The 27,629-nt window shown below is 42.8% G+C and overlaps 2 protein-coding genes across 5 annotated transcripts in view; one reads left to right on the forward strand and one right to left on the reverse strand.

Annotated features, from left to right (window-relative positions):
* Positions 1-15,549, reverse strand: part of FZD3 (frizzled class receptor 3) — a 63,184-nt gene extending 47,635 nt beyond the window's left edge. For 2 of the 4 annotated variants that reach the window (XM_061461123.1, XM_061461120.1), the window contains exons 1-2: positions 15,529-15,549; positions 9,591-10,108 (exon numbers count right to left, since the gene is read on the reverse strand). In XM_061461123.1, the coding sequence (XP_061317107.1) occupies positions 9,591-9,839 (249 nt within the window). In that variant the 5' untranslated portion in view covers positions 9,840-10,108; positions 15,529-15,549. Of the gene's footprint in view, positions 1-9,590; positions 10,109-15,365; positions 15,480-15,528 lie in introns of those variants that run through there. The other 2 variants (XM_061461121.1, XM_061461122.1) reach the window with 2 other exon arrangements.
* An 82-nt stretch (positions 15,550-15,631) lies between these two features.
* The window catches only part of FBXO16 (F-box protein 16), a 36,966-nt gene continuing 24,968 nt past the window's right edge, over positions 15,632-27,629 (forward strand). The window contains exons 1-3 of the mRNA XM_061461168.1: positions 15,632-15,719; positions 20,941-21,069; positions 27,379-27,414. Of these exons, the coding sequence (XP_061317152.1) occupies positions 20,941-21,069; positions 27,379-27,414 (165 nt within the window). The 5' untranslated portion in view covers positions 15,632-15,719. The remainder of the gene's footprint in view (positions 15,720-20,940; positions 21,070-27,378; positions 27,415-27,629) is intronic.

Genomic DNA, 27,629 nt, shown 5'->3' on the forward strand with positions numbered 1-27,629 from the left:
CTGTTTGAGCACTGAGGATCTATATGCAGAAGTTTTAACCCTTGTATTCTTTGCATCTCTTTTAGAAAAATAGCATCTTTTTAGTACTTTATTCTTTCATGCTTTAATGTCAGGGTCTTCGCATTTTTTTGTGAGATAGAGATTCTGAGGTTGGATAAAAGATGCAAATACGCCTAAGTGAAACCAGAGGTTCCTTAAGAGTGAGAAAAGTTGAATACATCATTTTGAGGGATAATAGGTAGAAATGTTAGATGGCAGGAGGAAGCTTCAGAAGATTTCTAGGCAAAGACAAGGCTTTTTCCTTTCTTCCTTATTTAAACCTCTACCAACTTTAAAGCAGGTGTAAATATGTAGCTCTGCTTTATCTGCAATTATCTCACATGGCTGCACTTTCAGTCCAAAGAGCCTAAACACTTCAGAATTACTTGGATTTGCAATACTCATTCAGAACATCTTGAAGTTCACTGGTCCTTAATGTGAAAAGGATCAAACTGATGGTCCTAATATGAGACTATGAGGCTATGCTGAAGAGACAGCTTCCTCAGAAGCCTTGTTTTACAAAACTGTCAGATCATACTATTTCTTGTGCGGATCCACTTGGGAATGTAACAGCTCCAGTTCTTCCCTAATTGTTCTTAGCCACTCAGGAGTTCACCTTTGCACAACACTCACTTTACACATCAAGACTGAAGCCACAAGCTGATGTGTTTCAAACAGACAACCCTCGGGTGCTCCTAAAGCAAGAATTTCTAAGCAGTACCTTATTAAGCACTCCTTTGCTGAGGCTGTAATGTGCAGAATCATCTTTGCAACTCCTGCTTTGAGACATTCTGGTTTAACAATAAAACAATCTAAAATCTTTACATGGCTATTTCTAAGGGGAAAATTCAGAGTGGGAATAAGAGAATATAAGTTAATGAAAGAGTAGGCTTTAATTAGCTGCTGCACTGCTTGCATTCCTATGATCACGCACAGTTCCATTGTTCTGTAGGCATCATAATCTTACACACTAAAGAAAATTAATCCTTACTGCAAATCAGTGTCTAAGATTAGGGTGCTTACAAAATATAGCTGATTAAAACCTACTTTTTTATTGGCTTTATATTCTTAACCTTCTAAGAGTTTTGGATGTAGAACTGAAGAACATAGAAAGGCAAGGCAAAGGGCTGAGATTTAGGAGGGTACAGTACCTGGGTAAGTCAAAAGCAGATGGGGTCAGAAAGGAATAAGAATGGAATTAATGTGAAAGAAGTTTCAGCTTTTCCACCCTGCATTCTCTCCATCCTTGCTGATCAGTAGGAAAGAAAGAAGCTTTCCACTTGTACCTCCCCCTGAAAAAAAAATCCCTTAGAAACAGGAGGAAGAATGAAGCAGCACTACCTCCCAGCTCCAGGAAAGGGAGAAATCACCATCACATAAACCAAGATCAGCGAATGTTGCATACTTCTCCCTGGCCCTTACAGAACCAAGAATTGAGAGACAATATTCCACACTGGGTCCCAGTTATCAGAAATCAGTAGTACTATATGCCTGATAGACAAGCTGTATGAGAAACAGCACTAAAATGAGCCACTGAATACTTGACTTACCTATATAGGAAAAAAGCCTAACTCTAACTCAGACGCTAAGACCAGGCTGGAAATAAATATAGCTATGTTGTCTGTTGATGCCATTTTAAAGCACACTTTGGTTCTTTTCTACTTAAAAAAAGACAAAAAAAAAAGTGAACTAAGACTTCAAAGATCACTACTGGAAGGAGAGGAAAAAATACACTGCACCAAAAAAACCCACAACTGTGCCATACACACAGAAATATACTTAGGAGGATATGCGAATCTTGCAGCATGCACTGTGCTCTGTGGCTGGTCAACACCATTATCCTCTGCAATCAGTACAAGCAAGAAACCACTAGATTTGAAATAGGGTGTGAAAAACCAGGTGTCTCCACATATGTAAAGGTATATTATATGACAAAGTCCATTAAATATTCACTAGCTCTGCTTCTAAACACTCAAAACTCCATGACTGGATGGTTTATTTAAATGTCATCTACCTGGACTTGTGTAAAGCGTTCGACACTGTACCACACAACATCCTTGTCTCTAAATTGGAGCGACATCAATTTGATGGACGGACCACTCGGTGGATAAAGAACTGGCTGGATGGCCACAAAGAGTTGTGGTCAATGGCTCAATGTCTGGCTGGAGACCAGTAACAAGTGGTGACCCTCAGGGGTCGGTGTTGGGACCGGTCTTGTTTAACATCTTCGTCGCTGACAATGGACAGTGGGATTGAGTGGGCTGCATCAAAAGGAGCGTGACCAGCAGGTCGAAGGAGGTGATCCTGCCCCTATACTCTGCTCTTGTGAGACCTCACCTGGAGTATTGTGTGCAGTTCTGGTGTCCTCAAAATAAAAAGGACATGGAACTGTTGGAACAAATCCAGAGAAGGGCCACAAGGATGATCAGGGGACTGGAGCACCTCCCATATGAAGACAAGCTGAGGAAGTTGGGGCTGTTCAGCCTGGAGAAGAGAAGGGCTGCATGGAGACCTCATAGCAGCCTTCCAGTATCTGAAGGGGGCCTATAGGGATGCTGGGGAGGGACTATTCATTAGGGACTGTACTGACAGGACAAGGGATAACGGGTTAAAACTTAAACAGGGGAAGTTTAGATTGGATATAAGGAGGAAATTCTTTCCTGTTAGGGTGGTGAGGCACTGGAATGGGTTGCCCAGGGAGGTTGTGAATGCTCCATCCCTGCAGTGTTCAAGACCAGGTTGGACGAGGCCTTGGGTGAGATGGTTTAGTGTGAGGTGTCCCTGCCTATGGCAGGGGGGTTGGAACTAGATGATCTTAAGGTCCTTTCCAACCCTAACTATTCTATAATCCAAGGATTCCCAGCTGGTGAATCTTGCCACACTGAGGGAGTAAGAACAGAACTAGCAGTCAACATTACTTCTCTCCCCTTCCAGCTACCTCCCTCACACTGCAAAAAAACTGAATCAGTCTATGTCTGGTTCCTATCCTTTAAAGCCTCTTTGATCCTTTGCATTATTTGTGAGGTCCCATAAAAATCAGGGTATGAAGGAGGAAGTACTGGCAGTATATTTCACTGCAAAAAGGGTGGCAATCATCATATTAAACCACTTCTCTTCATCAGTGACAAAACGTTGTATGCTGTAATAGCATGCTCCCAGGCTCCAACAGGCTACCAAGTTACATGTTGTGTAATAAATATACTTGTCCACAAAAATTCCACTAAGGCAGATAAAAAAAACCACCCTGCTTGCTAGGCTGTCATGTAAACAAGTCCTTCAAGCTAAAGGAATATTAAGTAAAAAAGAGACAGAAGATAACTCTTTGTAGCAATAATAAACCAAAAGTAGGTAAACAAGGTCAGATCCCTCAGGGGAATAAGGGTAATTTAACTTCCCTGTTATCACTGCTTCATTGGGCATACAATCCATGCTAGATGGTTTTTGTAATGAAATAACCCATTAGCTAATTGTAGAAAATGTAGAAAACCACCTTATAATGTGTTTCACACCATGGCACAAAGCAGATGAAAGGAATGACCCTGCAGAGTCGGGAAGCCACGTGTGTGCACAGGGTCTGTGCTGTGCAGTACTACAGCCCAGGACAGCTCCTAGCCCTGCTCCCCACTGTTCCTGGACAGCTCAGCCAGGCCACGGGGCCTAGGCGGGAGGCTCCCAATGCTCCCTTCCCAGCTCAGATCAACATACTCTGTCCTGACTAGTCTGTATTAGCTGGCATCATTCCTTTTAGAAAGAGGCAGGCATAAAACAACTCCCGTATTAGTCTCTGCTATAGCCAAGCAGATGTTACCAGAGGTTGGACTAGTGCAACCTGTGTTTGTCATCTCTTAAAGGGAGTAAAGTCCTTTCAAAAACATCAGGGGACAAAATAATGCTCTAGGTTCTTGAACACACAAAGCACTCACTTCAATCCTCCTGGATTAAAGCACTCATTGCTGATGCAGCAAGGAAATAAAAGGATAGGAACCAATTACAGTATGGATCAGTATACACTAAGATGGACTCCTCATGTAATATTCTATTTTCCTTGCTTAATTATGGTTAATACCAATATTGCTGCAACATAACAAACTGGTGACATGACTCATTAGCATTTATTACCATGATGAAGGAATCATATTGAGACTCAAAACCACAACTGACTAAATTTTTTTCCTTAGTTTTCAAAAAGTAACAAAAAATAACTGTATAAACAGTTCCTTCAGTGAAGCAATCAATGGTATGAGAAGCACCCTGAATTTGTTGCTGGTAAGACAACAGCTGTAGTATTTCTTTTCTTTGCTTCAGACTCACTCTTTGTTGTACTGTTGTGTTTCAGTACAAGCACACTTAATTTTTCTAAAGGTTTTTATTAGGAACCGTGGTGAAAAGGTGGTACTACAAAACTGTGAGAAGTACAAGGCCTTCTCCCTAGTACACCAAATGAATCACACTGATTCTGCTGCTACATTATTTTCCTCTTACAGCAATAATGGAAGGCTTGGAGATGAGGGATGTTTACCAGAAAAATATACCAATGCAAGCTTTAATAGACTTCATTCAGTTCAAAACTGAAGCACTCCTTCCATTTAACTGCATTAAAGAATGCCCCAAAAGCCAGATAATAAACACTTTCTTTGTGGTAAGCACAGGTTTAAGGTGCAATCTAGGTGCTAATAGGAGTGGAAATATTCTCAAGAAAACCTGTGGCTTTTCATTCCTTTCTTCTTGCTCAAACCCCTAAGAAGCTGCAATGGAAGCACAGGCCCCTGCACAGTGAATTTAAGCTTCAGAACAGCCTTGTTTCCTTGCACATCCTTCACCACTTTTCACAAAGCATTCAGAAGTAGTTCATAGTATACCCTCAGACTGAAAACACTGGCCTATATACTAAATATATTGGCAGAAGGGACTCATATATACACCCAAAACGCCAACACACCCATGCTAAATTTAAGAGTGGCTTTGGCATCAAGCTAGTATATGAATTCCAGCACCACAGTGTTCCACTCCAGCTAATTCATGCTATTAAGCTGAGCTTTATACCACAGAACACAGAGGAGTAACACTGGCTCCTCAACTGTTTCTCTCTCTGTAGCAGAAAGCTTTTTTATGGAGATAAGACCAATTACAGTGGTTATTCTGGCTCAGGCTGCGGGTCCATATGATTACTGCTCTGCTTCCAACAGTGGCCACAAACAGACTGTTAGTGAAAGTGATATTTTTGACAGCTCTCCGAAACCATTGGTTTAACATGCAACAAAAGCCAGAAAAAATGAACATAATGCTGGCCATTTCTAGGAAGCTATTAGCAGCAAAAAGGTGATTTTATTTGTGAATAAATCCCCCGTGTGCTCACACCTGGAGTGGTGTGACATTTCCATCTCTGCACCTCAGCAAGGACAAGGCTACACAAAGGGAAAGAGAAAGGTAACTAGAATTATTACAGAAATTAAACAGCTGAATTGCAAGAAGAAAGCCTGAACAGCTGGAACACTTCAGTTTGAGAAGAGAAGCCTGGAGGGTAAAATGAGGTTTCCAAAAATCACAAGTGTAACAGAGGATTTAACTGCAGCACAAAATTGCACAATATTGGAACAAAAGGGTATTAATGGAACTAGCAGGAAAGCGATTTAAAACAAGTTAGAGAACAAGTGCTTCTTCTGCCTGGTGTGAAGTGAACTGCTTGACAATATTTGGGTCATAAAATAATTTTGAGAAATCCATTGATAAAAGATCCATCAAATGATACCAAAGGGAACAGGCAGAGACCTAATAACCAGGATTCAGGGGCTGTGGGTACCGGGGATGCACCAGAGCAACAGCCCACAGGCAAGAGAGTTGCAACCCTTTCCTGAATAGCACTTCCTCTTGCCAGGAGCAGATTGCGAATACATGGTAAAATGGACTGTTAGGACATTTCTCACATTCCCTAAATGCTCTCCCAACCTGTGACACTTCATAGAAACACAGATTGGTTTGGATTGGAGAAGACTTTAAAGCTCATCTAGTTCCAACTCCCTGCCACGGGCAGAGACACCTTCCACTAGACCAGGTTGCTCCAAGCCCCGTCCAACCTGGCCTTGAACACTGCCAGGGATGAGGCAGCCACAGCTTCTCCGAGCAATCTGTGCCAGGGCCTCACCACCCTCAGGGAAAAAAATTTCCTCCTTACAACTCATCTAATTCTCCCCTCTTGTCAGTTTAAAGCCATTCCCCCTTGTCCTGTCCCTACAGGATCTTGTCAAAAGTCCCTCTCCAGCGTTCTTGTCAGCCCCTTTAGGCACTGGAAGCTGCTATAAGGTCTCTGTGGAGCCTTCTCTTCTCCAGCCTGTCTCTATAGAAGAGGAGCTCCAACCCTCAGAGCATCTTTGTGTATTTCTCTGGACTTGCTCCAACTCACCCATTCTGCTGAGGAGCCTGAAGTGGTTTTTTTTTTCTACCTAGTCACCTTCTCTGGCACTATCTTCCAAGTTGTGTTCCAGTCTCCTCAAACATTTTTCATCCACAGTACTATCTAAGAGTTCCACAGCTCTATACTGCCATTTATTTGAAGAACCACCCCTTCCTTTTCATTCTGACTTGGCTTCTAGCAACCTAATTCCTGTGCTGAAAGAGACAGTATACAGTCAATTCCTGTAACCCTTTGCATGCCACTTATGATGGAAATTGTTGCTGTTGTTGTGGGGGTTTTCTTCTATTTTAAAAGTAGGCTAAAGTGCCCTGCCACAGTCTAACACTCCTCATATGGGACATGTCCCACATGTTCCAGAAGCCTGTGGTCATTCTTCCTGTTCTTCTCTGGATCTATTTCAATTCAAGCTCATTTTCTGAGACAGCTTAGAACTTCACACAACACTCCAGCTATTTGTGAGCCACAGGGTTCTATAACATCACTATAATGTCTGGTCTTTATTCCTTCCCTAATTATTCCACGTCTGATTTTCCTTTTGGCTTTCCTACTGCTCTGTCAAGCTTTCAGCTGACATTTCAACAGAACAAATCATTCTTAAATCCAATGAAATGAGCTGACCACTACAACTGATATGAGGAATATAATTTCCCGTAAAACACATATATTTATCACTTCCAGTTTTCTCAACAATCTTACAGCTTAATGTATCTGAAACGTAATCTCAAGATCTTCAGTTGCTCAGCCTGGAAAAAAGAAGGCTCAGGGGAGACCTTATCCCCATGTTCCAGTTCTTAAAGGATGACTACAAAGAAGACAGAGACTCCCATTTTACAAGCAGTCACATGGAAAAGACAAGGGGTGATAGGCACAAGTTACTCCTGGGGAGATTCCAACTGAACACAAGAGGAAAATTTTTCACCCTGAGAATAATCAGACACTGGAATAACATCCCCAGGGAAGTGGTGACTCCCTAACATTGGACACTTAAGATCTGGCTAGACAGGGTGCTAGGCCATCCAGTCTAGCTCATGCTTTGCCAAGAAGGTTGGACCAGATGATCCTTGAGGTTCCTTCCGAAATGGGATTCTAGGATTCTCCCACTATGCAACAAAACCTAACCCCACTATCTCCACACCTCTTCAAGTCAAGTCCCAGATTTCTTCAGTCCAGTTGGTTTCATCAATTCTTTTAATATCCTAAATTCCGCCTTTCAAAGCATATTAAACAGTTTGTACACACCCAGCTATTCATGCTGTTATCATACTAAACTTGCTTACTTGCTTTGGCTTCATTTATCCTCCTTACAGTTAGATCTTCGAAGGTCCTCAGAACTTACCAGAATCAATTCTAAAACAAAATTCATTCCTGTTGCTATGTATTTAATATAACTGAAATCCCTAGTCACATCCATTGAGCCATTGCAATGCAAGCCCATAGTTCTTTAAAACAAAGCAAATTCTGAATTACTGGCTGGGCTGGGCTTAAGCCATGACAGAATCTCTATTTTCTTCTTACATTAAAAAGCCTGCCAAATCTGGTTCACAACCAGATTTCTTCTATAGGAAGACTACATAAAGCCTTGGGTTTTTTTTATTATTTAACAAGAACAATTAAGTTTCTATATTATCAGGAAGAGCATTAAAAGATGAAAACATGATTATTTCTTCTGTCCTCAGCATACAGCACAGTACCCACGAGGATTCCCAAGCACTTCAAAAATACAAACCAACCTCTCATGACGTTATTCATGCACAAATCTCTCATGAAAATTTGAAGAGGCTGACAGTGAGACCCGCCTAATATTCTGAATTTCCATCAATTTCAGTCATATCACACTATACCAAGTAAGGAAAATCCTTAGGTAGGGTGGCAGGATAGAGACTTGAAGTGAACTTAAAAGTCTTGCATAAACTAGTGTAGAGATAAAAAGAGACTAAGTGTGTGGCTAAAGCTCCATGAAGAAAGTTCTCCAAAGAAAGATTCGATAGATAGAAGTGTAAATGTGTTGGGTTTTTTGAAAAGGAGAAAATTATTACGCATCAATCCAAAGGAGGGTTTGAGGGATAACGGTAACAGTAATAAGGTACCATTATTACAAATCACAGAATCATAGAATCATAGAATAGTTAGGGTTGGAAAGGACCTTAAGATCATCGAGTTCCAGCCCCCCTGCCATGGGCAGGGACACCTCACACTAAACCATCTCACTCGAGGCTTCGTCCAACCTGGCCTTGAACACTGCAGGGATGGAGCATTCACAACCTCCCTGGACAACCCATTCCAGTGCCTCACAACCCTAACAGGAAAGAATTCCCTCCTCATATCCAGTCTAAACTTCCCCTGTTTCAGTTTTAACCCGTTACCCCTTGTCCTGTCACTACAGTCCCTAATGAAGAGTTCCTCCCCAGCATCCCTATAGGCCCCCTTCAGATACTGGAAGGCTGCTATGAGGTATCCACGCAGCCTTCTCTTCTCAAGGCTGAACAGCCCCAACTTCCTCAGCTTGTCTTAATATGGGAGGTGCTCCAGTCCCCTGATCATCCTTGTGGCCCTTCTCTGGAAGTGCAAATCTCAAATCTTGTCTTCCTGTACATGAAACAGGAAGAAGTTAACTAAATTTTCCACAGACCAGACATTCTTGCAGCTGAGAAAAGCCATGCTAACACATAAGCAATTTCTGTTATTTTTATAGCATGTCTTATTATTCTCATTTTCTTCACACTGAGTTTCAGGCAAGTAGGAAAAGACCAAATATTACAAAACCACCAAAGAATGTAGTCTTCAGAACTGAAGATCTTCTAGTCATTGTTCAGTATGCTGCTTTCCTGGCATTTAGTTAAGTGACAGATCATTCAGAATATGCATTCTTGATCTAACTATTTAAAGTAACAGACTAACACACAAACATATACAGAGTATTTCACACTCAGTTAAATTAGGCAAACACTGTAGTCATAGAATATTTTAGTATATATAATACATCTTATGCAAATGGTATTTGGTTTTATATTTAAAATACTAATTATCTTGATTTTTTTATTTTTCAATTATTTCTAATATAAATATCTTCCTGGATTCTGTTACCAATTATTTGTCAACTAACAGCCAAAAACATATTGCTGAAAAGAAACAGGCTTACCTCCATTGCTAATGCTGCTGTTTGTTGGTCATAATGGTTCAGAAGATTAGGCATAAAGGTGGTATTGTAAGGCAGGTCCTGGCACATCCGCAAGATGATGGGCTCACAAGAAAATAAACTGTGGCCTCGCGTGTGCCCCATTAAAACATCCCAAAGCCAAAGGTAACACAACATCCAGCTAATAGCCATCCTTCCACACTGGGAATGGGGCTGGTTGTTGAGCCCACTCAGAAAGCTCCAACTCCTCATGTACTCCCAGATTTCACTTCAACAGCAATGTTTTCAGTCCTTGTTTAAGGTTCTTCAAAACCAGAATCCTCTTTGCATACAACATCCTTAGCTCAGTCCAGAAGATGACGTATTAGAGACGGACATGACAGAAATCTTGCCTTTTCTTTTTGCAGTATTATATAGCAAGTGGTAGGTTAAAGTATTAAAATGCTTAACCACATTCCCAAACAATTGACCCCATTGTGACAGAAGAACAGTCAAGTTACTTTCTTCTTTTGTTAGATAACCTAGAATAAAGAACACAACAAAGAGACCATAATAAAAAGCCTTGTAATTGTTTAAAATAGTTCAGCTCTAAATAGCCTGGCAGACAAATTGCTTCAAGTTCTCATGTGCAAGACTAGAGGGTCCCTTGACAAATTTTAATCCTGGTTTCAGGCTATTTCTGACAAAAAAGAAGCTGGTATGCTATAAAACTCTACCCAAAAAGGATGGAGAAAATGGGAAATGTATTTACTATGAAGGACTAAATTTAACTGCGAGCATTACAATCATTGACCACACTGAAACCCGGCTATTTATGACTCAGCATCTCCACTGGTACATTCACATAGATAGCATCTTTCTAGCTGCATGGCCTCGTAGTTTCTGCTGAATAATTATAAAACAAAAACAAAACAGTCACTACCACCAATACACAAGTCCCAGCTTGCAGGACTGGAGACTACAGCTCTGCCCAGCAAGCTACAGTCGTGGTTTGGCTCCCTGTGTTCAAATAGATAATTTTAGTTTGGTTGTAAACAACTTATTTGTTGTCTCTAACCCATTTTAATGGCACACATCTCAGCTCTTCCTCTCCAGAAGCCACCATAACAGCCAGGGGTAAGCTGGAAGACAGCATTCTTTGAGCACCCCTTTCTCCACAGACTCTTGAAGATGGAAATTGCAAAGGTATTTTGGAGGGTTGCTCTGCCAGTTCCACTCTACCTATAGAGCCAATTCAAACAACAATCGTTCCCCAAGGCTGGAGCTGCATTTTCTCAGCACTAAGTGGCTGGAGTGGAACAAACAGAATGGGGACTTCAGCACATAGTGCTAAGACAGACCTGTAAAAATATAAAGAGGTCCTTTTCTTACAATAATTCTTACAGCAATGAAATTTGCAAAATCCAGTCTCCAACGAACTGCTTTTTTTAAAAAAAATGGTTAAAAAAGGTAACAGTAATTTAGAAATTCTGTTTGAATGGGAGAACCTCAAGCACTCTATCAATATTCCCAAGAGTAGGTAATCACAAACTTGAGCAGACTTCCCATCTTGAGAGAGCAAATCTTTTCCTTAGCTATTCAGGAAAGGAAATAAATTCTACACATGAGCGGAGGAGAAAGTTTTTCCTTTCTCCCTACTGCAAACTTTGTGAGAGGTACAAAAGAGTTAATAATCAGACTCATGGTGGTATCAGCACATCAGAAAAGTTATGTATGCACACCATTGTTTACATAGGCCCATCTTATGGTAAGAAAAATTAAATAACATATAGCTCTTGAAACTCTCATGCCCTTTGAGAGTTGGACTAGATAATCTTGATAGGTTTTTTCTAACCTAAACACTTCTGTGCATCTCTTTAAAATCATGTGTGGCAATGGTTTTGCTGTAGCTGTGCAAGACAGTCTAGGAAAAACAAATATGCAAATAGGAAAAAGACCAAGATGCGAAATATAAACATAATAAATTAGGGTAATTGACAACTTGCTGTCATAGGCTCCTTACTCTCTCACATCTATTGATGGGGAATCCATCTTTGAAGCAGCCCTGAAGTACATAAAGAATATTAAAATTGTTCCAAACCTAAGAAAAATAGAACATGACCAGAAAAGATCATGACCAGAACCATCCTCATCTTAAGTCAGGTGGCAGAACCAACACAGCTCAAACCACAGCATCTCACTTATATTCTAGCCAGTCAACACGCTGAATTTAAAAGATCAAAATTAGCCACAGTGTTTAAGACATGCTACATCTAACCACACCTGATTTTAATCTAATTTTATAGAATAAAATTATAGACTCACAGAACAGTTTGGGTTTGAGGAGACCTTAATCATCCAATTCCAGCCCCCTGCCACAGGCAGGGACACTTTCCACTAGAGTAGATTGTTCCAAGCTCTGTTCAACCTGAATGAGCTGTTAGGAAGTTGTTCCCTGTGAGGGTGAAGAGGCCCTTGCACAGGCTGCCCAGAGAAGCTGTGGCTGCCCCATCCCTGGCAGTGTTCCAAGCTCTGTTCAACCTGGCCTTGAACACTGCCAGGGATGGGGCAGCCACAGCTTCTCTGGGCAACCTGTGCCAGGGCCTCATCACCCTCACAGGGAACAACTTCCTAACAGCTCATCTAAATCTCTCCCATGTGAGTTTGAAGCCATTCCCCCTCGTCCTGTCACTACAGGCCCTTGTCAGAAGTCCCTCTCTCCTGCTTTCCTTTCAGCCCCTTTAAATACTAGGGGGCTGCTTTGAGGCCTCCTGGGAGCCTTCTCTTCTCCCGGCTGAACAAGCCTTGAAAAGCTATGTCCTTCTGATCCCAGGACTTACTTTAAGAATTTGTTGTCTCTCTCAAAAAAAAAAAAACAAACCAACCCTCAAGCCCACAAAACAAAGCTCTGAACTATGCCATTTGCCAGGCATCATTACTTAAACCTGAAGACTTCTGCATATTCTCCTATCCTGACCAGAGATTACAAGTTCCAGACAAACAAAACTGATTTCTACTTAGTTTTGTACAAGCTGTTCAATCGCCTTCGAATCTAGCCTTTTGATTTCAACATTTTAATAACAGTTCCCCAAACTCAGGAAAAGAAGCCTTTTCAGTTTGTTGTCATCTTCAGAACACTGGTTTCAAGTTTGGTTTTTTTTTTCTTTTTGCCCAAAACTTTGGCTGCCAGCTCCGAAAGACTTCATTCAACAACTTCAGTGAAATCAACTTGCAGTGCAGATTAGCCATCGATTTCCTCACATGCTCCCTGTAATTCTACTGACCACTGCAGGAATGGCACCCAAGAAGTTCAGAAGCAGTGGCAGATGAACTGCACTCACACCAATTACTATGTTAAATTCTGAAGCCCAAACATTGGGCAAATCCAGGTTAGGATCTAGAGTCTTGGGAAAAACTCCAAGAACACTTCGCACAAATCATCATATTCATGACATGCAAAGCAGAGATTCCAAACAAATCACCCATCCTCTGACTTCCCACAACCTCAAACTGAGAAAAAACATGCAAAAACCCAGAGTCAGTAAGCCACAAAAAGTTTTAACTGTGCAAAAAGCAGAAAATAAAAAGTCATGTCTTTTCAAGTCTTTTCATTTTATGCTCAAGATCTCACTACAACATAGTATCAGAAAGTAAATGAAGAATATATTTACTAGAGACAGAAAAGAACATCAAATTGTATAGCCTAGTCATCTAGTGCCCTTTCATAGAAGAAAAAAAAACCACATAAATTCTAGGTAAAATTAAGTGAAAAGACAACTGTATCATTGCGAAAGAAGACAAAGGTTTTGCAAATGATAACCTATTAATTTGTGTAGACAGATGAATGGTGTAATAAGCAATCTTTAGTGTCAAGATAGTTTCTTACCACAGATCTAGTTCTGTATACTCTTTGTTAAGTCTCTACATATGAAATTTTGTGGTTATTTTTATATGTACATAGAAACAAAACACAACACCTTCAATGACACTGGGGATAAAAGAGGAGGAGTGGATTCCCACTGATCTACCCCAAGGCACTGCAAAAATACTGCAGGCAAAAGGGGTAGGAAACAACTAGTTTGTTAGTGTGGTTATGAATTTATACATTAGTTATAATCATAGGAAGCCTATACAATTCCTGATGTAAAGGATAAATTAAGACATGCATAAACAACTATTATCAAGAGTGAAAATCATGAAATGAAAGGGTTGACTCCCACAAGTGATTTTTTTTTTCCAAATAAATTTCAAATTACTAAGGGAGAATGAGAAAAAAGTCATCATTCAGAAATAAAATATGTAGGTAGATTAATTCACAGTTATCTGTCCCAGAGAAACGGGGTGATAAAACAACGAACCAGACTCCTCCTGTACAAGTGAGGAGAATGCCACCTTAGTCATTCCCCACCCAGTTCTGGTCATGGAGAAAGGAGCTAATTCATTGCATACAAGCACCATCAGTGCTTCCCCAGCCCATTCTCACCCACATGAAGGCACAAAAGGAGAACACATTATTATCCCAACTCCATTTTAATCAGTCAGTGGGAAAGAAACTCCAATGCTGAACTCCCCTGTTGCACTTGCTATGTATTAAAGGAGAACCACATGATAATCCCTCCCATCTTCAATTTCAGTTAAGAGACAGTGAGGAAACAGGACACATGCTTCACTCTCCCACTCCTCACCGTACTAATAGGGCAGAATGATGAGGCACACAACATCTCCTCTTCCCCTCTCCCTCCTCACAGTGACACCATGAGTGTCCCAGGTCTACTGCAAGGAGGACAGAAAGGCAGCCCTTTCATGATCAGATTCTTCATGTATATGGAGGTACAGGTCTAGCATCTCTCTCCACTTGAGTTCCTATTGCATGGCAAGCTAAAGGAACTGGAGAGGAGATAGCTTAGTTCGGGAGAGGAGGTAGGGTACAGACTCAACTAGCATCCCCTTCCCCCTTGAATCATCACTATTTTAGAGGCAAAAGGAACAAGGGCACAGATGGGACTATCATCCTTTTGGATTCCTGCCACACTGCAAAGGAAAAGGAAGGGTATATATGTACATAAGGCTACATAAGCACCCCTTTCTTGGGTCCCCCCTTGCATTGCAAAAGGAAGAGAGCGTGTGGATAGAGACAGCATCCCCCCGGACTCTCCTTACACTGCAAAGCGGAAAGGACGAGGGAGGTATGCATAGGACTAGCATCCCTTTCCTGCGACTACCGCACTGCAACATGAAAGGAGGGCAGCGTGGATCTAGCAACCCCTTGGGTCCTCACCGCTCCGCAGAAGAGGTGCGGGAGCGAGGAGGGGGAACAGCACCTCTGTTCCTCGGGGCCCCGGTGCACTGCGGGGGGAAAGAAGGTCCGCATCCCCTCCCCTTGAGTCCCTAAGGAAAAGGGAAGGAAAATGCACGGGACGAGCATCCCCTTCTGCTGGCTCTCAGCGGCTGGTAGGGACTGGGGAGCGGGAATGCCCCGGACGAGCATCTGCCGAGAGAGAGGGAACGGATCCAGCATCTCCATGTCGCGCGGCGGAGCACAGGACGACCACCTTTCGACTCGGCCCGCCGCAGCCGAGTGGGGGGGACTTAACCCTCCACTCCGCTCGCTCCCCTGCCCTGAGGGCGCTTCATGGCCGCCCCCCCACAGCGCCGTCTCCGGGAACGGGTGTCTCTGCCTGTGGCGAGCGAGGCGGCCGCTGCAGGGGTGAAAGAACGACACCCCAGATGGAAACCCCCTGCCCAACCTCACATCACACCCCGCTCCGCGCCGCCAGGGGCCCAGATCCCCGCCGTTACCTCAGCGCAAGGTCCCGCCGCTCCAGCCCCTCTCCTCCGCCTCAGGTGGCGGCGGCAGCGACCGCGCCTCCCCGCGCCCGACCCCGCCGCAGCGTCCGCCACGCCCCTCGCCTCCGCCACGCCCCCCAGCGCCGCCACGCCCCGCCCCTCTCCCTGTCCGCACAAACGAGCCAATCCGAACGGCCAGAGCTGGTTGCTAGGTAGAACAGAACCTCCGCTTCGACGGCTCCGCCGCTAGTGGGATCTGATTGGCTAGCGCGCTCCCGGGGTGTGTGGGGGGAGCGGTTTCTATAGCGACGGGAAGCGGCCTGGCGGGACGAGTAGGCCGCACCGCCCGTGGGCGGGAGGACGCAGGTGAGGGGGGGTCCGGCCCGGCCGCGATGGGGACCAGGGGCTGAGGGGACACCGCGGTGGAAGGATCCCCTGGGAGACAGTGGAGCACACGGGGTGTGTGGGGAGGGGCTGTGACTGAAGTGGGGCCCAAGGGGACAGGTGCTGAATGACATTAGGAGGGACAAACGCTGAGTGCCATGGGGAGCCCACAAATACAGAGAGATACAGAGGAACAGAGACAGGACAAACTCCATAGGGTATGTGGAGGGGATATCAGATTCCATAGGATGCAGGGAGGGAGTCTGATGGGATGACTAAGAGACTGGATTGAGAGCAGTCCTGAGGAGAAGGACCTGGGAGTGTTGGTTAATGAGAAACTGAACATGACAGTCCCTCATACTTCTACAGCAATATAAGGTACATGAAGTTCAACCAGACCCAGGTGCAAGGTCTTGCACCTGTGCTTGGGGCAAGCACAAATACGGGCTGGGGTAGACTGGATTGAGAGCAGACCTGAGGAGAAGGACTTGGGGCTGTTGGCTGCTAAGAAGCTCCCCATGACCCAGCAGTGTGCGCTTGAGCCCAGAAACCAACCGTGTCCTGGGCTGCATCACCAGCAGTGTGACCAACAGGTCGAGGGAGGGGATTCTTCCCCTCAGCTCCACTCTTGTGAGACACCCCTGCAGTCCTGCATCCAGCGCTGGGGCCCCAACATAAGGAGGTGTGGAGCTGTTGGAGCGAGTTGAGAGGAGACCACAAAGATGCTTCAAGGGCTGGAGCACCTCTGCTATGGAGACAGCCCGAGAGAGCTGGGCTTGTTCAGCCTGGAGAAGAGAAGGCTCCAGGAGACCTTAGAGCAGCTTCCAGTGGCTAAAGGGGCTGACAAGAAATCTGGAGAGGGGCTTTTGACAAGGGCCTGTAGGGACAGGACAAGGGGGAATGGCTTTAACCTGGCAGAAGGGAGATTTATATGAGATCTCAGGCAGAAGTTGTTCCCTGTGAGGGTGATGAGGCCCTGGCACAGGTTGCCCAGAGAAGCTGTGGCTGCCCCATCCCTGCCAGTGTTCAAGGCCCGATTGGACAGGGCTTGGAGCAACCTGGTCTAGTGGAAGGTGTCCCTGCCTGTGGCAGGGTGTTGGAACTGGATGATTGTCTTAAATTGTCTTTGGGTCAACTCAAACCATCCTGTAATTCTGTGATTCTATGAAGATGGAAATCCCCAGCATGCACCAAGCATGGCTCATGTTGTGAGGAAGGAGGGCTCTGATGCACTCACTGAAGAAGGTATAAACACTGCAGTGTGCGACACTGAGATCCTCCAAGCCAGCTGGACAAACATCTGTGTCAAGGTCACAGAGCCCTTCATGGGACTGGGGACAACCATGAGAAGATTGATGGGGTAGTGTGGAATACTGACAATGTCATGCAGCCAGAGAGGACATGTTAATGGAGGACAGGGTGTTACTATGCAGTGACAAATGTGGAAGGCTGGGTGATACTAGTGCTTTGCAGCTTGTCACTTACGGGCTAGGTAGAGGGAAAGGAGAAGTACAGTATTGGCCTCTTTGTTGTAAATCACTGCAAATATGCACTTTCCCTCATGCCCTTCTCCCAGTACCATTTTCACAGATGTCCCTCTACAGATGAGGATCTCTTTCACATTATCTTTTCCACACTTTTTTTCCATTTTGAATGCCCTATAGTTTGGCCTCCACTTCAGTTTGCTTTCCTGTTACTGCTGTTTAAAGCATTTCTTCCATATCATCAATCATCACACTATTTATTGCTGATATAATAATTTATAACGAAAACTACGTTCCTGTCTGATCTTGAGATTAATTTAAATTCTGTTTATTCTCAACTGAACTCCTTGACTGTGCCATGGTTGTCACATGGATTAATGTGATTAGGCTCTTTCTCTGCAAAATATATCCTTAAACCTCTGAGTGCACCAGGCTCTTTTGAACCACAAAGGCTTACTGCCATAGAGATGTGGTCAAAAACATTAATAAAGCAGGTTTGCTTCTGAAGGACTTATTTTGAGTATGGTTTGCACCAGTCTCTGGAATGCCATTCCAGAGGGCTAAGCAGAGATTAACCCAGCTAAAGGAAATTATTCCAATGCCTTTAGTTAATATGATATTATCATTGTGTATTGTTAATATTTCTTAAATGCAATCACATTTTTTTAAACCAAGGGCTTGACCCAACTTGTACTAAAATCAGTGAAAGTATTTCCATTGGCTTCAGCAGGATTTCGATCTTGAAATCATAGAATCATAGAATAGTTAGGGTTGGAAAGGACCTTAAGGTCATCAAGTTCCACTCCCCCTGCCATGGGCAGGGACACCTCATCTCACTGTTAGACAATGCCGTTCATGTTTCCTGCCCTGTGAAGTTACGTCTTCTTCATACATCTCAAAAAAGCACAAATCTCTTGGATCCTCAATCAGTATACCCTTTCCTTCAAACTGTGAACAATCCTAGATACTCTCTGGCTGTAGTAGCCCAGGCAGTTTTGCTCTTTTTTAACAGTTAAACTCTGCTGGGCTCAGGTGCTCTCTGCAAATCTTTTAAGATAACTGCTTTGAAGCAACTGGTTGTCTTTGACCTACTCAAACAGAACCAGCTTGAAAACATTGTATATACTCACAAAACTAGGTCTTTTCACCAAAATCTCTCTTGCACTGGTATTTACTATGCCTATCATCTGTTTCTACATCGCCTTTTTATTTTCCCTACAAAAAGGATAATAGATATTTTTCTTAGCATCATGTGCCAATAGCTTTTTGTCTTTGGTTAGTGAACCAACATTTTCCTTATATATATTTAAAGTTCTATTTCTTGTAAACCTCATTTCACATTTCTTGCTGGTTGAGTGTTTTCAGCTTAGAATCACAGAATGGTCGGGGTTGGAAAGAATCTTAAGGCTCATCTAGTCCCAACTCCTCTGCCATGGGCAGGGACACCTTTCACTAGACCAAGTTGCTCCAAGCCCCATCCAACCTGGTCCTAATTTCACCAAAGAATTCGTCCTGTAAACACATGCCTCTGAGGTTGGACTTGGGGTTGCCTCCCTCCCTTCATCACGATTTTGAGTGTAGCTGGGGAGATGAGGAGCAGAGAGGACACTGGTTGTGTGACTGTGTCGGCAAAGGGGTAGCGAGGGAGGGATGCGTGGCTGGCTCATCATGTATGAAGTTAAAATGTTTGGCTATGCTCACCTTTTTGCCTGATGGTACCTGCCTTTGAAGTGCTGTTTACACATCATGCTTGAACATCAAGTGGAATTCGGGCAGTCCTATGGCATGTACAGCTGCGAATATGACTTCTGCCAGGTGTGTTCTGAGCCACATTTTTGGCACAGAAGGCACATAAGAAGGTCCAGGGACATGACTGTCTCTTTGGAATTCACGGAGGTGCTTTGGGAACGCAGCTGCTCCAACACCAAGAAAGCACGTCTGCATAGGGAAACTGGAACATGAATTCAGCATTGGGAGTGTGCTGCAGTGACAAATGATGGTTTTGTGACTAATGTAGAAGGTTGTCCCTGAAAAACAGGACACGGTTGCCTGAACCTGTTTTTTTGGCAGGGGAGCTGTTTCTCTAGCTTGTAATATTGTATTTCTGTGCATTGAAAAGGGCAGGGGCCCTTCACAAAAACAACAAAACCAAATAAGTGATCCCATCTTAATGCATATCCCAAAACCACCTACTCAGTTGCACAAGAAGCCTCTAACATTGGCCAACTACACAATGTAAGGCCTTAAAATCTTAGTAAGTTTTTTAGCTTTCAGTGGCTTCTGTGGGAAGTTAAAATTGTAGAGTGCAGACAATAAATTATTTAAGGATCTCTATTAAAAAATAAAAAAAAAAAAAAAAGAAGAGAGAAAGATCTCAGACTCTTGTAATGAACTGATTTCCTAACTATGGACTACACTCCAGCACCAGGGGCAGAGAGAAAGATTGAACAGATTTTTCATTTTTTTTTCTGTATATTTCTTTGATTCCATAATAACTTAGGAAAGAAAGACAGAAAAATCTAATAAAAAAAGGTGTTGTCCTCAAACAGATCCTGCAGTGGGGTCTGAAAATTAATCTTCCATTGATACAGACAGGAATTTTTTCTGGGTAAGGAATGGGGGACTGGGCTTTCATGAAGATGTGTCTTGTGAGCCTCAGAGCTAGAAATGTAGTTTTGCTTGGTGGGTTTTGAGGTACTTGGGGCAACACAATATTGGAGTTACTTAGTGGATTTGCCTTTACTTTTTTTTCCAAAAGTCCCATTATTCGCCTTGCCACCATGAAGCTTTAAAGTGATCTGAAGTGTTTACATAAAGAATGCCTAATAATTACATGCAGGGAACTGAGATAGTTTTTAATGTGGTAAAGAAATGACTTGGTTGTCAGGCTGCTGCATTTTGAGCCTCCAGTCTGGAAATGGGATACCTGAGGTGAGCAATGACATAATCTGCTGAATTGCATAATGAATTGCTGCAGGATAGAAGATGAAGGAAAAAAAAAAAAGCTTTTCCTATGTTTGGAAAAGACTTTATGAAGAAATTACTATGTCTGAACAAAGTCCACTTACTTGGTGTTACAAAAGGCAAGGGAAAATTTAGTTAAATGTCTGATTTACTCCACATAGACATTTTTGTTTAAAAGAGCAGCAGTCAGTTCAATGCTTCAAAACCAATCTGCTGAACGCAGGACCCTGAGAGATTTTAGTGCATTCTCAACCATTCAGGATTTCATTCTTTATGTTAAGTGTTACAGAAACAAATCAGCCCTTTGAGAGCTGGCATTATATGCCATCAAAATCAGGAAAAATGTAGGTAGTGTCATTTAAGTAGATGAACAAGTTACCTTCAATTTTTCGTGCCAACAACTGGAAAGAGAAATTTCATGTACTTTCTAGCTTGCTGCAAATAGCCTGTTGTGATCACTCATGCAGCAAAAATCAAAGGCTTATTTGATAACAGTTGTGATGGGGAAGACCTGCTTCATAATTAATTATATGACATTAGCACACAGAGGTTCCATGGGGAAATCTGGCCTTTACTGCCACGGTTACTGTGGGTACATGAAATAAAAGGCCCCACCCTAACTGTCCTTCAAATAATTCTACTTGTATCATTGCTGTGCTATGAAGTCATTGGATTCCTTCTACAAATAATTTGCTTTTCACTAACATACTGTAATGGAATAGCACAGATATAATTTTGGTCTTTGTTCTGTTCAGATGACATCAGTGGACCCACGGTCTCCTTTGTCTATGGCGTTTGCACTTCCTAGAAACATGGAGGGCCCCAAGCTACAGACCAAGATGAGCACATGGACTCCACTGAATTCTCAACTTATGAATGACAAGGCAAGTTCTGTGCAAATGAGTGAAATTCATAGAATCCCAGAATTGCTGAGGTTGGAAGGGACTTCTGGAGATCATCTAGTCCAACCCCTCATGGCAAAGTCACACAGAGCTCAGGATCTTGTCCAGTTAGTTTGGAATGTGCTCAAATCCCAAGACAAATTCTCAAGTTCACTTCACAAATTCTCAAGTCCTAGAAAAAATTAACTTATGCTCTGCCTGTGTAGGTCATGAGTACTGTAATAAGAGCTTTACTATTAGACGTATGAAGATATCAAACACACATACAGTCTTTATTATATATACATATATATAAAAAATATTATTACATAAAAACTGGAAGTTCTAATGTACATTGTTTAAAGTATACAAGTATTTAGTCCAAGTATTGTTATTTTGCCAAATCAGTTGTTTTCAAACAAAAAATTTGCATTAGTTTCTTAGTGAAAGTTACCAAATCATTCTTTTTCTGCACCACAACGCTTTAGTTTAAGACCAGAGCAAACTGAGTGTCAGAGTAAGTTTCTGAGTGGCCAGTGTGTGCCATCTCAGCTCGTAGGAGAGGCCTCCGTACCCATGCCCTGGCTTCTCTGCTAAGGCTTGCAGCGATGAGCCTCACTTGATATTTTGGAAACTGAAGTGATGCACTCAATTTATAAATAACAAGATGCGTTTCCTAACCTCCCACTCTTTATACTATATATGTTCATGTATCACCAGGAGCATATTACTCCCTTGGAATTCAGTTTAAATGTCTTTTGATGATTCATAGCATTTAATCCAGAGAGGGCCGTTACATCAGGTAGCCTGGCTTCCTCGATTTCTTGGGCCCTCTTGTTTCACACAGTTCTCTCAGTCTTGAGTTCAGGAACTAGAATTTGGCTAAAATATATCTTCCACAAAGGTATCCAGACTTCCTTTGGGGTTAAGAATCTTATAAAATAAAAATTTCATCACTTCCCTAATAATTTTCTCATGATTAGTCCCCTACACCATGAAAAGATGAAACCTTGGTCCTGTCTGAATACCTGTAGCATGAGCATCCATTATTTAAATCTTCCCCTGATAGCTTATTAAATCCTCCTGTAACCAGTATTTTTCCCTTGTGGAAGGACTTTTACCCTGCTTCAAGCCAACACTTGAACTTTTTTTGATAAACTAAACAGATTGAGCTCTTTGTTTTCTTTTCAATCTGGCATATTCTGCAGCCTTTGAATCATGTTAATGTCTGTCTCCTACACCCTTTAAAACATATATTTACAGATGCACATCACTGTATGATCTAACATTGCATGTTAGATCTAGCTAGTATTAATCTAACTAGAAATAAAGTATGATCTAATTAGAAATAAATATAGGGGTGAAACCACCCCTTACCATCTTCTTAATCCTCTGCTCCTTAAGCAGTCTGATGTTGCATTGGGCTGCAGCAAAACTTTCAGAAGTTCCTGTTGAATTGTTGTATACTCCAATGCTAAATGATGTGCCAGGTAGGAAAGAACATACCATAAGCTCAGTGATTAAATTCATGATAACAAATGTTCGCTTGTTTCTGATCCAGGTTATAAAGCATTGACCTCCCTGAAACTTCTTTTTATATATCAGTGTCCTGCTCTGCACTGTTAGCAGAAAAAAAAAGTACTTCCAACAAAGTCAATGCTGACAGCTGAAATGAGGAGATAATCCAATTGATATATAGATATAAGGAGCTAGTGAGTGAGAAGGTGCCATTTTCATAGAACCATATCTCTGTTTATTTCTGCATTCTTGAGTTAAGGGAAAACACAAAGAGAAAATAATTTATAGATGGGAGGTATGTGAAAACCAGTGAGAAGATGAAAGCATAGAGAAAAGAGATGGCTGAGAAATGTACTTGTTAGTGGAAGAGGTAATGACGGGCAGGAGTGGTGAGAATTCATTCAGCTGCTGCCTCCATCTCTGGTTTTCTGCCCTTACAACAGCTGTTAGAATTAGAATGGTTTGGGTTGGAAGGGACCTTAAAGATAATCTGGTTCCAACCCCCTGCCACGGACAGGGACACCTTCCTCTAGACCAGGTTGCTCAAAGCCCTGTCCAACCTGGCCTTGAACACTGCCGGGGATGGGGCAGCCACAGCTTCTCTGGGCAGCCTGTGCCAGGGCCTCACCACCCTCACAGGGAAGAATCTTCTCATAATACCTAATCTAAATCTCCCTTCTTTCGGTTTAAAGCTGTTACCCAGAACACAAAAGACTATCCAGGGTGTTACTACTGGGACACAGGCAGTCGTGGTTGTTTTTAAGTCAGGATCACCATCAGGGAAAGACGAAAAGCAAGAAATCAGAATTAGGTAAACTGAAATTATGTAGCATTCATAGTTAGAAAAACAGAGGGTGGAGTATTAGATATACCAAAGTTGTGCTACAGTCAAGAATGACGTAACGATGGGGCAGCCTGCTCACCTGCAACAAAACCAGACAGACTTCATCATCAGCCCTGCTGAGTGCAGTGCTGTGCTGCCATTAAGGAAGGGCTGGAAGTCAGATGATTTGCCTTCTACTGGGCAGTCATTCAGGTGTGGGGTAGAAGAACCACCAGTGGCATTTGCAGCAAGGGGTGGAAGGATTTGCCAGGCAGCCTTGAATTTGAGCTTATTTAAAACCACCTGAAGACATCGAGATGAGATGGCAGATCTTAGGAGCAACCTAGGCTTCAGGTTGTGTCCAAGGCCAGCCAGCTGTACACTGTAGGTATAACTCCAAGGCCTTGGAGGAGAGGACAGTAAACATGGGCTTGATCAAGGCAGAGGATGATTACACCAATTTTGGGCCATTGTGTTGCTAATTATTGCTTCCAAGTGCCTGGAGTAGGCAGAACTTTCTGACTGGGCTGGCTCAGATGTATCTCCAAGAATGCTGAAAGCAAATATGTCTTTCTTTGATCAAAGACCATTAACATTGCTTTCAGTTATATAAATAGCTTCCTGCTTCTCTTGAATTATCCCACACCAAACTTAGATCTTTGACTATTCATCACTCTCTTGGGCAAATCCTTTTCCAAGTTCTGCTTGTTAAGTTTGTTTTTTTTACACTGCCAAGTGTCCCACATGCAAATAAAGCAAAACATACAAATAAAAGAAATGTCATTTTCCACCCCTCTCAAGAGACACTCCTGCTGAGAGAGACAGAGCTAATACTGTCAACTGTTGCACCAGACATCCACACTGATAATATCTTTCTCTGCAGGAACCTTCTTTGCTGGCTGTCATATCAATAACATGTTTGGAGTTTATAATGATCACACATATTTTCCTAGTTGTGGTTAATAGCTGATTTTATGTGCAGTTACAAGCTCTTTGATCTGTCTTCTGGAAAAATCATGTACAGCATTTCTTCACTTCCCAGGTCACAATCCTGAGTACAGAAGGCAGTTTTGTGGTAGTGGGAAGCCATGTGCTAGTGCTTGCAGGTCTAGCTCCCTATGGATAAAGGTCAACATCATAAGTCCTCCACTGTATTTTGCTACTGATCATCCTCCATGTTACTTATCACTGTAAAATGACCAGGGAACAATGATTGGGCTTACTATGTTACTCCTAAGGGTCTTGCTGCGTTAAGATTGAAGCCATCACTAGGGCTGTGTGTGTTGTATCCTTTCTAGAAGATTTCAGGCACTCAGTGTCTCCAACTCAGGAGAACTGAAAATTCTAAAATAAAGAGGTAGGAAGCCAAGCTTCTGATCTCAGCAAGCACATGAGACATCACACATCACTGTATGCCCATGAGAGTAGGGCACTATGTTGGTACATCATGTGGGCAGCAGCTGCAAAGCAGGAAGCTGAGAAGTAGCACATTGCAGCCACTCTGCAGAGCTGTTCTTCACAGTCCTGCACACAGAAGCCTTGAACTTTAGAGAGTTTTCTGCAGTGAAAGGAACCTTCCACAGGATCCAGTCTGTAGAGTTGAAGGTTAGGAAGAAGTAGATGAGACCTTTCTGGATGAAGCCTCATCTTCACAGGCCTTGGTGCTCGTGGGGAACTTTAACCATCCTGGTAGCTGCAGAAAGGACAACACAGTGGGCGCATGTGATCCAGAAGGTTTCAGAAGTGCATTGAGATAACTTCCTGAGACAGGTCATCAAGGAACCAACAAGGGAAGGTGCTCTGCTGGACCTCATACTTACAGAGAACGAAGAACTGGTTTGAGATGTGAAGGTCAGGGACAATTTTGGCAGCAGTGACCAGGAGATGATGGAGTTCAGAATACCTAGAGGAAAAAGCAAGACTATTTTCAGGATCACAAACCCACACTTCAGGATAGCAGACTTTGACCTCTTTAAGGATCTATGTGGAAGAATCACACAGAATGTGGTCCTAGAGAGAAGAGAGCTCCAGGAAAAAGGGTTGATTTTCAGACTTTAGTGAGGCTTTCAGTATTGTCTACCATAACATCCTCATAGATGAACTGATGAAGTGCAAATGAAGAGTGAGGTGGACTGAAAACTGACTTACTGGCCTCAAAGGATTGTGATCAGCAACCCAAGTCCAGCTGGAGGCCAGTTACTAGTTGAGTACGTGAGGGGTTACACTGGGGCCGGGATCATTTAAAATCTTCATTAACTACTTGGATGACAGGGAAGAGTGCACCCTCAGCAAGTAATTGTAGATGATACAGAATTGGGAAGAGTAATTGATAGGCTAGATGTTTGTCTCAGTTCATAGAATCATCAAACAGCCAAGGTTGGAAGGGACCTGAAAAGATCATCTGGTCCAACATTTCATGGGAAAAGGAGCCTAGATGAGATTCTCTAGCCTCCTATCCAGTTGTGTATTGAAAATGCCAGAAAAGGAGACTCTACCGTGTCTCCGAGCAGATTGTTCTGGTGATTAAGAAGAACCTTGACAGGCTAGAGAAATGGTCTGACTGTCTGCAGCGAACACCAAGTTGACCACAAGCCAGCAAAGAAGGCCACCATTTTGCTGGGCTACATTAGGAAGAGTGTAGGTGGCAGGTCAAGGGAAGTGATCCTTCCCCTCTACTCAGCACTGGTGAGGACAGATCTGGGATCCTCAGTAGAAGACGTGGACTTAATGGAACAAAACCAATGTTAGGCTGTAAAAATTAAGGTTGAGAGGTCTGAGGCTGTTCAGCCTGGAGAAGTGAGGTTTATTGAGGACCTTATCAATGTATATAGATATCTGATGGGAGGCATAAAGAAGACAGGGCCAGACTCTTCTTGGTGACATTCAGTGAACGGACAAGAGGTGACAGCCACAAATTAAAATACAGAAAGTTGCATTTAAGTGAAAAAAAAAAAAATATATATATATATAAATAAATCTTACTGTGAGGGTGATCATACACTGTAACAGGGTGCCACACAAGCTGTGGGGTCTCCATCAAAGAAGATATTCAAAACCCATCTGGACATGGCCTTGAGCAACCTGCTTTAGTCCAAACACCTTAGCAGGGAGTCTGGACTAAAGGATCTCCACAGGTTTAGAATCATAGAATAGTTAGGGTTCGAAAGGACCTTAAGATCATCTAGTTCCAGCCCCCCTGCCATAGGCAGGGACACCTCACACTAAACCATCTCACCCAAGGCTTCATCCAGCCTGGCCTTGAATACCGCCAGGGATGGAGCATTCACAACCTCCCTGGGCAACCCATTCCAGTGCCTCACCACCCTAACAGGAAAGAATTTCCTCCTTATATCCAATCTAAACTTCCCCTGTTTAAGTTTTAACCTGTTATCCCTTGTCCTATCACTACAGTCCCTAATGAATAGTCCATCCCCAGCATCCCTATTAGGCCCCCTTCAGATACTGGAAGGCTGCTATGAGGTTTCCACGCAGTCTTTTCTTCTCCAGGCTGAACAGCCCCAACTTTCTCAGCCTATCTTCATACGGGAGGTGCTCCAGTCCCCTGATCATCCTTGTGGCCCTTCTCTGGACTTGTTCCAACAGTTCCATGTCCTTTTTATGTTAAGGACACCAGAACTGCACACAGTACTCCAGGGAGGTCTCACAAGACGAGAGTATAGGGGCAGGATCACCTCCTTCAACCTGCTGGTCACGCTCCTTTTGATGCAGCCCAGGATATGGTTGGCTTTCTGGGCTGCGAGCTCACACTGCCAGCTCATGTTAAGTTTCTTATCGACCAACACCCCCAAGTCCTTCTCCACAGGGCTGCTCTGAATATGGAAGTTTCTTCCAAACTCTTCCATTCAGTGATTCAGTTTATATTTTGTAGATTGGTTTTCAAGATGTATTTTTCTTAGGATACATTGAATCCCTTTTAAATATTCAATTTTATTTGTGTGTGTGTTTTATAGATATTTGAAGAAAGAAGAGCCTTGCTTGGAAAATGGGTAAACTTTTCTCTTTAAATGTTATGTTTAAATATATATATTATACTTAAATATTTCTGAACTGAGGAAGGGATTGCTATAATGGAAATGTAAAACCTTTCTATTTTGAAAAACGGGTTCATTTCTTTATGTGAAAGTGAGCTGTAACTGCTCTACTTTTGAGGAAGGTAAAGGTGTAAATTTCCTCAGTGCCCACATTCTGTAAGCTCTGAACA

Source organism: Pezoporus flaviventris, unplaced genomic scaffold (assembly GCF_033815535.1).
Source record: "Pezoporus flaviventris isolate CSIRO_AGI_PZ_B2104156 unplaced genomic scaffold, CSIRO_AGI_Pfla_v1 ptg000031l, whole genome shotgun sequence".
Lineage (NCBI taxonomy): Eukaryota > Metazoa > Chordata > Aves > Psittaciformes > Psittacidae > Pezoporus > Pezoporus flaviventris.